The sequence below is a fragment of the Amphimedon queenslandica genome, unplaced genomic scaffold (genome assembly GCF_000090795.2).
Source record: "Amphimedon queenslandica unplaced genomic scaffold, v1.1 AMPQUscaffold_13315, whole genome shotgun sequence".
Taxonomy (NCBI): domain Eukaryota; kingdom Metazoa; phylum Porifera; class Demospongiae; order Haplosclerida; family Niphatidae; genus Amphimedon; species Amphimedon queenslandica.
This window is the reverse complement of record NW_003546449.1, coordinates 66876-79011: the sequence shown is the minus strand read 5'-3', so window position 1 is coordinate 79011 and position 12136 is coordinate 66876. Positions and strand designations below refer to the sequence as shown.

Sequence of the window (12136 nt, the reverse complement as noted above, 5' to 3'; positions counted from 1 at the left end):
TATTAATTACCTAATAATGGCGTTGTTGTCTGTCACATGACGGTCACAAAGTGAAGCAAGGAAAAGACTCGTGATCCTGTCTTGGCAAATTACTCAGCATAAAACATACTACCAGTCCTAAACTCTTCATTTCTTTCTGACTGTATTCTACGCTAAATTAGTTCACAATGAACAGACTAATCGGAGGAGCGAGGAAGAAGGAGCCACCTCCTAATCTAACACAAGTTGTTGCTGGGGTAAGTATCATTAGACTCACACAGACACGTTGATCTCTTTGTATTGCCTCCTGTGTGTACAGGTGGACAGTAGATCCGAGTCTGTCGAGAAAAAGATAGCAAAGTTGGACATGGAATTGAAGAAATACAAAGATCAAATGAAGAAGATGAGAGATGGGCCATCAAAAGTAAATATTATGAAACATAATGAGTTTTAAAGAGATATAAAGCTTTGTCGAATGCTCTGGTTCAGTTCTTGTACCAGTAGATTAGATTGCATTTGACAATTTAAAGTGCTAGTACATACATTTGTACTTTGGGAGTTTGGGTGGAGTTTTGCTAATGGAACTCCGCCCAGACTAACTCAGTAAATTTAGCAGTGAAATAGCCAACTGCACTTTTTATTTTAAATCCCATTAACTACTTACACGATAAATATATAATCATTATTTTTCTCATAGAACATGGTGAAGCAAAGAGCCATGAGGGTTCTGAAGCAGAAGAAAATGTACGAGAACCAGCTGGAGGGATTGCGTAATCAGTCCTTCAACATGGAGCAAGCAAACTTTACTACTCAAATGCTTAAAGACACTAAAAGTACTGTTGATGCAATGAAAGGAGGACTGAAAGACATGAAGAAATATTACAAACAAGTCGACATTGGAAAGATTGAGGTAATCAAGTGACTATACGGTACTAGTATTAGTGGCTAAGATCCTTTTATATGATGAGTAATCGTCTTTCTTTGTTCTTTTATCTCTTCCAATCTTGTTTTCTGTGTAGGATCTTCAAGATGAGATGGAGGATATGATGGAAACAGCAAATGAGGTTCAAGAGGTATTAGGGAGACAATATGGTCTCCCTGAAGATGTAGATGAAGATGATCTAGAAGCAGGTGTGACATATACATTCTACTTCTTGGTATTAGTGCATATGCTTCATTATTATGATCAGTTTTAAAATCAGTGTTAAAATCAAAATCAGATTAAGTGTTACATGTACATAGTGTTACATATTTTTGTCCAATTTGTAGAATTGGATGCATTAGGTGATGATTTTCTTGCTGATGGTGACACAGACTTCCTTGACGATACAGCCCTACCCAATCCTCCTACTAAAGACCCTGTTGGATCAGATACAATCAAAAGCAAAGTAGGATATTGATAATAATAATAATACATTATTGATGACTATCGAGTTGCTTTTGTGTGCATTTCATGATTATCTGTTAATAAGAAACAAATATTTTTGCATATTTTCTGCTTGTTAAAATCAGCATATCTAGGCTGTGTACATCTTTTTAAATTATTTTCTATTTACTGTTGTTTATAATGGGATCTACAATGGGTTAATTTTCAGTTATAGTTTTAGTTATAATTATTTTCTCTGCTTCTACAGGATGGAGTATTACTGGATGAATTTGGACTGCCACAAACATGATTTGGAGAATATCAATTTTTTAAAACATTAACACATTGTATCTCTCTCTTTCTCCCTAACCTGTGTAGTTTATGACTTTTATTACTGTTTGTTGGACTGTATATCAGATTAAATATTATTATAATTGATAATGTAAATGTAGTGTTAATTATTAATTATTATTATTATGTGCTGTTATGAGAACTTTTTGATGATGAAACTGATAGTACTGGGTTTGAACCAGTGGAGTATGAATGCATTGATGAAGTGCCAGGAACTGACTCGTGTATGTAAGTGTGTAATTGTAAGGGTATTCCCTCTCCATCCCCTGGTGCCAACCTTACTCCCTCATCAGTTTTCATGGTAACCGGTATGCTGTTTGATTGCTGAGATGACAGATTAAAGGTCTCTGGAGTTTCAGTTGTCATAGCCACCGGTGTGCCACATGCACTTGGCTGAAAGTCAGAGTTTGGGCTTTCTTCAAACGTGTTACTTTTCTTGGCTTTCTTCATTTCTTGATGTCTAACTGAGCGACGTTGTACCCTTCTTAATCGGGACAACTCTGTCTTGTATTCTCTCTGTGTCTTACCAAGGACTGAGAGCTCCTCTTGTATCTTAAGAGCAAGGGAGTAGTCCATCTTTTCTTTAGCCTGCAGCAGCAATGCTTGCTTCATCTTCTCTTTGGAGGCATTCTCTCCTATGAGGAGCTCCACTTGTTGGATTTGGAGCTCACGACGTTCATAATTCTCCTCAAAGCAATTTCTAAACTTACCATCCGGGCCTCTATTGACTGAAAGAGGTAGACGAATGGATGAGGTAGGGAAGAGAGACCAAGAGAGGTCAGTCTTGGGTTCTATGGCAGAATAAATGGGGTGCCCAGTTTCAAGTACAATCGAAGGATATTGTTTGACGAGTTTCTTTGCCAATTGAATCAGATCCTTTTGTCTTACTAGTAGCGTGGGATCCCACAGGCACAGCTGCAGCGCTGCCTCATTCAGTAACTGCTCCTGATCAGTCAGAGGAGAAATGCTGCTACTGAAAATAATGGATGCTTTTCGGAATATCTCCAGCCTTCCTTTGTCCCATATCATGGGTGAGATAGGGCTTGGTCCCAGTTCTTGCTGCACAGGTACAGTATCGTCCACTAGGGCCTGCAACTGGTCCCTGCTTATCAAAGAAAGTCTTGAAGAATTAGGAACTCCTGATCTAGTAGCCATTAATTCAAATAAACTATTGCTGTTTTGAGTTAGTGAGTATGATGATAGGTGCTGACTGGCACCACTGCTTTGCAATTGCATTGGTTGAGGTACTACAGGAGATGGTCTTTGCAAAGACCCAGCAATAGATCCAGGTTCGTCTATCTGTGTTGCATAAACAGTAACAGTGTGGGTCGAGCTATCACCCACCGCCTCACTGCCCATTAGACCACTGGGCCCTCCTCCGCCCACCGATGGACCCAACCGGTTGATGGCCTTCTTGAACCGGAGGACGTGGAATGGCTTCTTGGACATGCCGGTCATCTCGAGGAGACTCTGGAAGTCCGGCTCTGGGAGGGACGCCAGTTGCTCAGAGTCATCGGCGCCTATGTCCAGCAATGGTGTGATGTATTGCGAAAGGTTTGCTTTTTGAAGAGCGTCGCCGATGGATTCCATGTATAAAAGCAATGGTAAGCAGTAGATACTTCTCTTTCTTAGTGAGGATACACTAAATCACTGCTAGATATTGTCTTATCTTGTAATTATTCTTACCAATAGCTTTCCTGTGTCCTGTGCCTATCTCTAATATCGGTGTTCCGATGTTTACCAACTGCGCATGCGCAGGATCGACACAGCGGATGGGTGTAACGGGTCGACTAGACTAGACTACGCATGCACAGGAAATGGGCAATAATAAAATGGCGGGTAAGAAGGATGACATTTTAAAATCCATTTCAAATGCTTCAAAAGACCCCTCACCTTTTCTTTCTTTGTACAGAAGCAGTGTAAGAGATAGAAATTTTTTTAATGTAATTTGTTTTTAATAGATAAAACCCAGTCGATCAAAATCAATCTCAATAAAAGAATTTCTACAATCTCTTCCTTCAAACGACAGAGAACTTGTATGGGACTCACTCCTAAAGCTATGTAGTGATACTATGGATAAAGTAGCCATTAACGAGGGCGATGGAGAGGAGGATAGTGATACATTAGTAGCTGTTGAGGGAAGCTTAAGTGAGATAGTGGCTACATTTGAAGGGATCGTCCATTGGGTATATTCTTATATAACGAATGAGGAGTCCCCTGTAGTTAGTGACCTTCTATTGGAATTGGCAGTAAATTTACATAGTAAGAGTTTTAATAGTACTACTTATTCTTTTATGTGTTTAATATACAGGGTTTCGTGCTTCATGAGTTGGCAATAGCATACATGGGTATGCCTTTATTATGGCTTTTGGAGTAACTTTAAAAATTCATTAAAAAAATCCAATTTTGATCAGAATAAGCTCAAACTTTCTGCGCAACATCAAAACATGTTTATGTATCAGAAAAAAATTTGAAAACTTGGAATTCTTTCCTTGCCATTTTTGACAAAATTTGGCCAACGACTATGTACAGGGACTTTGGCCAGATTTTGGAGCAACTTTAAAAATTTATGGAAAACCCAGTTTTGATTGGAATGAGCTCAAACTTTCTACACAACATAAAAACATGTATATGCATCAGAAAAAATTATGAAAATGAAGAATTATCTCCTTTTTAATTTTGGCAAAATTTGGTTTGAGAACATAGGCCTATGGGAAAACCTACATGTAGTTGTACGTCAAATTACATGTAATATTGCTATATCTCACTCTCTTATGTACATATACATCTTATAGGTTTCATGTTGACATTTAGTGAAGAGTATTTCAAACTAACGGACTCCATTTCTCTGATGTGTGAGACGTGGTGGAATAAAGACCTTCGAATGAAAGAGCTCCTAGTCACTAATACGATACTATTCATATTAGCCAAAGCACACAACAGCACCAAGGTAAAGCAGGAAAGCGTTGTAATGTAAAAGCAATAGTAATAATAATATTGTATCTTAATTGTGATGTTTTAAGATGAATTGGTTGTATTGAAATCTATGTTAACTTATGTTGCTTAATTTTATTTGCTTTGATTGCTGTGTTGTCATCCAACAGGTGGTTGATTTGAAGAGGTTGTGGTCTGTACGTGAGTCTTTCTTCCTCTTGGATTTTGAGGATGAAAGTGCTGACTCTATCAAAGAGCTACTACTGAAAACGTTAATCTCTCCTTTCTTTTTGAAATCACCAGAGGCAAGTTTAAAGTAACAAGTACCTAAATTTTATTATTATTATTATTATTATTATTATTATTATTATTATTATTATTATTATTAGCAGTTGTAGTAGTAGAGAAAAAGTAACAAAAAAGCCTAAACAAGTTATTTTTATTTTTATTATTATTTTATGGTATATTATTTTTACTTTAATGTACTGTCATGTACACATAAATACACTTTGTCTCTTTTAGGGTGTCAAATTCATTAGCTACACATTTACTTTTGACATTCAATTCACCGATGTCATTCACAGTGTCATCAAATCAATGTTACCAGATGCACCAAAGTGAGCCCCTTTACTCTCTTCACAGACACTACATATACACACTATACATCCACCCATTGGCTCCCATTGCTCATTCATTGTACCATAAATTGTAGCACTAGTGGGTCTACCATATACCATATACATGCTATATAAGCATGTGTGTGTGTGTGTGTGTGTGTGTGTGTTTATATGTATTTATTGCAGGTGGGTGGTTGAGGCGTATGGTAAAGTTTATTTTAGAGCTTGGAGGATCTCTTCAGGGAGTCTCCTTCACCACATTGAGACTCATTACTTACAAGACCTCATCCATTTGTGTATACATGCACCAAGGAAAGGAGGAGGAGGGAGATCACCTTTTCTTACACTGAGAAGAGTTAGTAGCTATAGCATATTGTTTAGTATTATGATAATTGTACCTATGCTTTTGTGTATGTTTTTTTATAATATTATGTGTGTCTGTATTATACTGAAGATGCATATCTTTAAATATACATGTACATGTTTTAATAGCTGTATGGTTGCCTATTTAAATAAGCTGAGATCATCCATTCAAATTAATGATGATGGTTTTATCAATCTCTAGTTATTGAACCAGTTCCATTCAGAGATCACTCAGAGATCAGTGCAGGAGGTGCTCTATCGTTTGTATAAGCCGCTCCTCTGGCGCTCACTGAGAGTAGCATCACCTGATGTGAGGGCTAATGCTCTTACACTGATGCTTGACGGGTTCCCTCTGTACGACCCGAACTATACCAAACCTGAGATTGACGAGGAGATACAGAGACAGTTCAATTTAATGAAAGTATGTACATGTACATGTAATATAGGGTACTGCCTATAAAAAAATTAGAAGCGGTTGGAGACTAATATTGTTCCTTTTAAATTTATGTACACCATACTAGTAGACTACAATATCATGCTTTATGTATGGTTATTAGTATTAATTGCATGGTTGGTCTAAGTGATGAACTGGTTGGTTCATTTGTTGAAGTGGTTGTCCCAACCACCATAGACAAAACTTATAATGCACGAGCACTAATAATTGTCCAATGTCTATTGTCTAAGCATGTTAATGGTAAAATATGCATACAATTTTGTATTGCTCTAGTTTTGTTTTTATTTTAATATTTTTCCAGGAGCTACTAATGGATCAGTCAGTAGTTGTAAGAACCAGCTGTGTATCTGGAGTGTGTCACGTGCTGTCTTATTACTGGGAGATGATACCTGCCCCTGTCATTAGTGATATAATTAGAATCATCATACATCAATTAGCTTTTGATACTACCTCTAGTGATGTAAGGATTGCTGTACTGCAGGTTAGGGAGAGAGAGAGAGAGAGAGAGAGAGAGAGAGAGAGAGAGAGAGAGAGAGAGAGAGAGAGAGAGAGGGAGGGAGGGAGAGAGAGAGGGAGGGAGGGAGAGAGAGAAGGATTTGCTTTTATTCTTGCTTTTTTCCTTATAAGGGCGTAGGTGTGGTTCTAGATCAGAGATTAAGTCACCGATTCCTTAAGGAGTTCCTCCCAGTATTAAAGGCTCATCTTCACGATCGGTCCGAGAGGGTTAGAATCGCATTTCTTGATCTGTTGATTTTAATCAAAGGATTGAGAGCCATCAAAGTCAGTCTTTCAATATTAAATACATTTACATTTACTTACTTTTCGTTGCATAATTTACTGTAATTTACATTTTTACATGTTACTTTTCTTTTCTAGTTTTGGACCATATGCAGTATCGATCAACTACTAGCTTGTATTGAAACTGGGAGTGCCCCTGTGATTAAGAGGACTATTAGTTTGCTAATGGACACATTCAAACCAAAATCATCGTCATCTCTTGCTGCACTCAATCGCTGTGTTGTACTAGTACGATCAAACCCACTCTCTTTTAGACGGTTTTATTTTGAGGCATTGAACTATATGACAGCAAAAGATATAGGTTAGTTAATACTAATTGGGTTTTCATACAAAGCATCCTATAACAGCAGCCCGATTTTTAAGCAACTTTTAAAATTCATAAAAAATCCAAATATGATCGGAATCGGCTCAAAATTGATACACAGCATGAGGGCATGTATATGTATCAGAAAAAATTATAAAAGTGGAAAATTCTCTCCTAGTCATTTTTGACAAAATTTGGCTCAAGACCAAAGGCTATAGCCTTAGGTCATCAGGCTGATTTTTGAGCAACTTTAAAAATTCATAAAAAATCTAAATTTGATCGGAATCGGCTCAAACTTGATACACAGCATAAGGGCATGTATATCTATCAGAAAAAATTATAAAAATGGAGAAAACTCTCTTCATGATTTTTGTCAAAATACCCTCTACTATGGTCTTTCACCCAATTTTTGAGCAACTTGAAAATCCACTGACAACAAGCTGCATGAGCACTATGCCAGCATCCTGTGGGAAATGCTGATATGCCTGTAGTTTAAAATCTTTTTTTTGTTTTCTCTCTGGTCTTGTTATAGAAAGTTTCATGACATCTCTATTGAAATACATCGGAACTAATATTGATGGAAGTGACTTGACTAATGCCAACAAGAGTAGAGCCAGACAAGACAGGGAAAAGAAGAGACCAGAAACCAACCATGTTACTCTCAATGGAGTCAGCAAAGCACATCAAACTGATAGCAATGACGTTGAAACAGAGTGTAGCGGTCATGAAAGTGACCTTTGTGTAGCCGAAGTGAGTCATCCTTTGTGTGATAAGGAGGTTCTCGTATCACTGCTGGAAGTGGTAGTTATTTTAATGGAGGGACTAAGATTAAAGGAAAAGGATGCAAAGGATTTTAAAGTGATCCCGGAAGTAAAGAGTTTATTTCCAAAATTATTTGAATATTTTAAGGTAAAATATAAATGTAGTAATAGCAGGCAAAATGATAAATACTATTATTGATAAAATCCATGTACATGTACAGATGTATTTATGTACATTTTTACTATAAAATTTATGAATGTATAATTTTATTTGTTATTCTGTATTTTTTGCAGGATACTCGTGGTTGTCATTCAGTATATCTCATTGGGTCTCTACTGCCTAAATCAGTCATTGGATCTTTAAAGATAAAGACTCTTTGTGACATCCTTGCATCATCAGAGGCCAATGAAGACCCTCTGGCATTACTAGTGACACTGAGTAGGTTTGAACAGGAAGTTCCTGTATTGGAACTGGTCAGACGAGGTTTAGAAACTGGTTTGCATAGAGACGGAGGAGGGAAAGAGAATGTGAGTGAGACTATTGGAGGAGAAAGGAGGAGCAGGAGGAGCAGGAGGAAAAAAGGAAGAGATAAGGACGGAGTGAGTGATTATGATGGAGTTATTCCTTCTCCTAGTGTGGCATTGAGGATACTCAATCATTTAATGGTAAAAAAAAAATTAAAACGAACTTCCATTCACAATCTCTTATTACAAACTTTTCAGCTCTTTCTATGTCCCTGTACTTTATAATGCTCATTTTTATTAATTCTCTCTCTTTCTCTATCACTCCCACCTCTCTCAGACTCATCCTGCTTTATATAGTAAAGTGAAGGATTTATCTCATTTCTGGGAGCTCATTCCTTTATTACAAACTACTTTTGGACACATTGAGGATCAGCTAACAGCAATAGATACTGCTGCCTCTAGTACTGAGAGGTTTCTTGTTGAATCAGTTGGCACTTACATCCGTATGACAGCACACAGTATGACTGAGCATAAGGTGAGTCTATTGTACAATACTTTACCTTATTTATGCACAGTATTAGCTGTGTGTTGTCAGGAGTGGTCTGAGTAAATGAGATTGCAATATATTTATCCTATTTTGCTTAGTTCCAGTAGCAGTGTAGCACCCAATAGTGTTTATAGATTGCCTTGCACTCATTGTGCTATATTAGGCCTCTAGGTGTTACTATAATTAGATCAGTGCCTTCGGTGGGTATTGTTTACTCATTATGAGTCACCAGACAGACATTGAACTCACTCTCTCTCTCTGTATGGGTGAATGAGTGAATGAGAACATTAAGTGTCAGTCATAACACTAGTACATGCTCTGTGAAGTACACATAACAGTATCATTCAATTGACCACAAATTATGCCACTTTGCACTTATAAATTTAATAATTATTAAGCTCAAAAAGTAGCAGAGCTAGTACACATGTACATGTAGGTGGAAAATTTAAATTTTAAAGAGACCCAACTTGATGCTTACCGTATTTTGCATGCACATGTATATTAACTACACATACATGTATTTCCAATGCAGTACTCTATTAATGACGTTTATAGTTGATTGCTAATGCTTCATGTTGTCCTTCATGCTATACTTGTGGTTAGCGACTGATTATTAAGACTAATTGTTTGTTTGGTCCCAGAGTATTACCTAAAGCAGTTATATAATGTTAACTTGTAGGACTTCATGATTACATTATTATCTCACAATTATTATTATTATTATTATATTTTACCATCATATACAAAGCACTGTATAAAGTACTAATTCTACCTTTTATTGCACAGTCTGATGATAAGGAAGAGTTTCACAAGCAACTAGAAGAAGTCCTGCTTTGGTATGAGGAGAAGGTCATTCCACTTTTATCTACTTCATCAGAGAAGTGGCAGCAAATATTGAAAAATAACAAAACAAGAAAGAGAAGATGGATCAGTCAATCGGATGAAGATGGTGTCCTCAATAGCAGTACACCTCATGCTTACCTCATACACTCACTGATTGAGGTATACTCAGATAAAGAGAGGGAGGGAGTGAGAATTGGATAAAAGAGAGAGAGAGAGTGGGTTATAGTTTGCACACATACAAGTCTTGATGGAGGAAATAGACTGAGGGAATGAGACCTGTGATATTGATTGATGTTTGAGAGAATGAAAGAATTGTGTTTATGTACACAAACTCACTCAGAGACTAAATGACCATTATACCTTGATAGCAGTCTCCAGGAGGAGTACGTGTGAGAGAACTCCCCAGTATTGTGTCTAATAGAACTTCCTAGTACTAGTAATCATTGTAGCGTTCAACCACAATAATTATGTATTATGCAAATGAATTTTAAGGATTTCTAATTATGATGCTTTGTTAGATTATAACATTTGTCTATTAGTTTATAGCAAAAAGAGTACGTAATTATTTAGAGCTACTCTTGTTTATAGTTAAGGTGCATCTTATGTACAAGTATGTGTATCATTAGGCCCTACTGACTGTTCTATCAGATATGCTAATGTGTGGTCTAATAGGTGAATCAATGGATGTCAGTGTGTCACAGTCTGCCATTAAGATAATAGACAGTGGTTAGATAGGCTACCCAGTGTACATGATATTTATTTATTTTATTATTATTTCATGATAGGTGGGCTAATATCATTTGGTCATTCGTTATCAGTAGTGTTATATCAACTCGTTGAGGTTGGGAGTTACTCAGAAGTGGGTAGCATCATATCTCCTTCCTCTTTACTCACCCCATCAATGCTTCTTGACAAAATATTATCTGAACTGAGGCTTATTGCTAACGATCAGCCTGAAGCATTTAAAAAAGTAATTTACTAAAATATTGATACATTGATGTACATTATTATTATTATTATTATTATTATTATTATTATTATTATTATTATTATTATTATTATACTTATACTTATTCTATAGTTATGGTCACACTTTAAACCAGTTCTTAGCAGAGCCATTCTCATGTCAGTGTATCACCAGTTACTGATAGTCTCTCTCTCCTCCTTCCCTATCTTTACATCACTTGCTAAAGCTACCCTCTCAGCTCATGTGGAGCAGCTAAGACTAAACACATCAATGTCTATACCAACTGACATCAGTGAACTACCTCATTACACATCACTCCTGGTTGATTCTGCTTGTAGGACTACACCTAGTGGAAGGTATATGTGTGTGTGTTCTTATTACTCATTTATGATTGTATCTCTATAGGCTGTTTGTTTCTCATTTGGTCTATGATGTAGAAGGAATTGATCTTCTCACTGATTCACCTGAGTGTCTTTTCTCTGCTCTCCATATTGCCAGCTCCCTCACTAATAGTATGTGAACATTGTCCATTATGTTCGTAGAATGATGTTTGTCACCAGATCTAAGTGTATATGTGTGTGTGTACAAATTTAGTTGGGATGTTAGTCCTGTACAATGTCATTAAGCAGAAGCCCTTCTGTCTCACTTCATAGGATTAGCCTGTGGTCTGACCTGCTTTATCCCGTGGGGTGATCTGCATTCCTAGTGCTTGCTCTCTTTTATTCACTTTTCACAATTAGAGTCGAGCCACTAGTCAATTACACTGTTTGTGTTGAGTTTGGAATTTTTCACATGTGATCCACAAACTGCATCCATTCCTTTTATCTTGTTATAGAATCTCCTCTTAATGAAGAGCTCCTCCGGCTAGTGGATACCTGTTTGATTGCTTCTAAAACCAGTATGACCAGTAGTAGTCTCACTGAGCCAGAGTAAGTCATGAGTGTGTGTTTGTGTGAGTGACTATTGTTAATTGTGTGTAGATATCCTGACGTAATCAGAAATATCCAAGAACTAGCATTGTCAGTTCAACATCGCTTACTGAAAACTTAATCGAACGAAACTTCGCATTATTATAAACGATTTTATATGTTATCTTGATATTATTTTTTCATCTCATCCATAACAAAGCATTTATTAGTGCTGATGGACATTTAAGCTCTTTTTATCAGTTATTTTTATCATTATACCATGCACCATCTAGTCTTTATTAAGCCCTTACTATCAAACTGATACAGTAATTACAGTTATGTCATTTATTATTTCATCTCGATCATAGTGGTTGCTTAGCGATGAGGTTGCTACGGTCATATCCTGGCTACAGCCATATACATGCAGCATGAGAAGAATTCAATTATTATCTTGTGAGATCTTGGCTAGAGTAGACCCA

The 12136-nt window shown here is 36.8% G+C and overlaps 3 protein-coding genes across 4 annotated transcripts; 2 read left to right on the top strand and 1 right to left on the bottom strand.

Annotated features, from left to right (window-relative positions):
- Window positions 1-29: 29 nt before the first annotated feature.
- Window positions 30-1889, top strand: LOC100641684 (charged multivesicular body protein 5-like). Its single transcript, XM_003387803.3, has 6 exons — window positions 30-236; window positions 299-403; window positions 677-889; window positions 999-1110; window positions 1249-1367; window positions 1614-1889. Exons 1-6 carry the CDS (start codon window positions 168-170, stop codon window positions 1653-1655), a joined length of 660 nt encoding a protein of 219 aa, XP_003387851.1. The 5' UTR covers window positions 30-167; the 3' UTR covers window positions 1656-1889.
- On the bottom strand, window positions 1820-3286 carry LOC105313363 (uncharacterized). Its single transcript, XM_011406721.1, has one exon. The coding sequence runs from the start codon at window positions 3284-3286 to the stop codon at window positions 1820-1822; it is 1467 nt and encodes a 488-aa protein (XP_011405023.1).
- On the top strand, window positions 3211-12013 carry LOC100632418 (condensin-2 complex subunit G2-like). Of its 2 annotated transcripts, none has more exons than XM_019998519.1 (20): window positions 3211-3300; window positions 3658-3958; window positions 4492-4646; window positions 4801-4935; window positions 5153-5247; window positions 5434-5602; window positions 5813-6031; window positions 6366-6545; window positions 6692-6844; window positions 6941-7163; window positions 7699-8075; window positions 8222-8593; window positions 8730-8927; window positions 9726-9941; window positions 10409-10508; window positions 10568-10752; window positions 10864-11105; window positions 11155-11261; window positions 11585-11678; window positions 11730-11987. In XM_019998519.1, exons 1-20 carry the CDS (start codon window positions 3298-3300, stop codon window positions 11797-11799), a joined length of 3594 nt encoding a protein of 1197 aa, XP_019854078.1. In that variant the 5' UTR covers window positions 3211-3297; the 3' UTR covers window positions 11800-11987. The 2 variants fall into 2 exon arrangements, with proteins under 2 accessions (XP_019854078.1, XP_019854077.1); XM_019998518.1 differs by lacking the exon at window positions 3211-3300 and adding an exon at window positions 3500-3615 and having other exon boundaries at window positions 11730-12013.
- The last annotated feature ends 123 nt before the right edge of the window (window positions 12014-12136 follow it).

Bases quoted from the DNA above. Each gene is read 5' to 3' on its own strand.
- LOC100641684 (XM_003387803.3), top strand. From the start codon at position 168: ATGAACAGACTAATCGGAGGAGCGAGGAAGAAGGAGCCACCTCCTAAT. The intron at 890-998 runs GTAATCAAGTGA...TTTTCTGTGTAG, and splicing joins TCGACATTGGAAAGATTGAG to GATCTTCAAGATGAGATGGA. The intron at 1,111-1,248 runs GTGTGACATATA...TCCAATTTGTAG, and splicing joins TGAAGATGATCTAGAAGCAG to AATTGGATGCATTAGGTGAT.
- LOC105313363 (XM_011406721.1), bottom strand. From the start codon at position 3,286: ATGGAATCCATCGGCGACGCTCTTCAAAAAGCAAACCTTTCGCAATAC.
- LOC100632418 (XM_019998518.1), top strand. From the start codon at position 3,514: ATGGGCAATAATAAAATGGCGGGTAAGAAGGATGACATTTTAAAATCC. The intron at 5,248-5,433 runs GTGAGCCCCTTT...TATTTATTGCAG, and splicing joins ATGTTACCAGATGCACCAAA to GTGGGTGGTTGAGGCGTATG. The intron at 8,594-8,729 runs GTAAAAAAAAAA...CACCTCTCTCAG, and splicing joins GGATACTCAATCATTTAATG to ACTCATCCTGCTTTATATAG.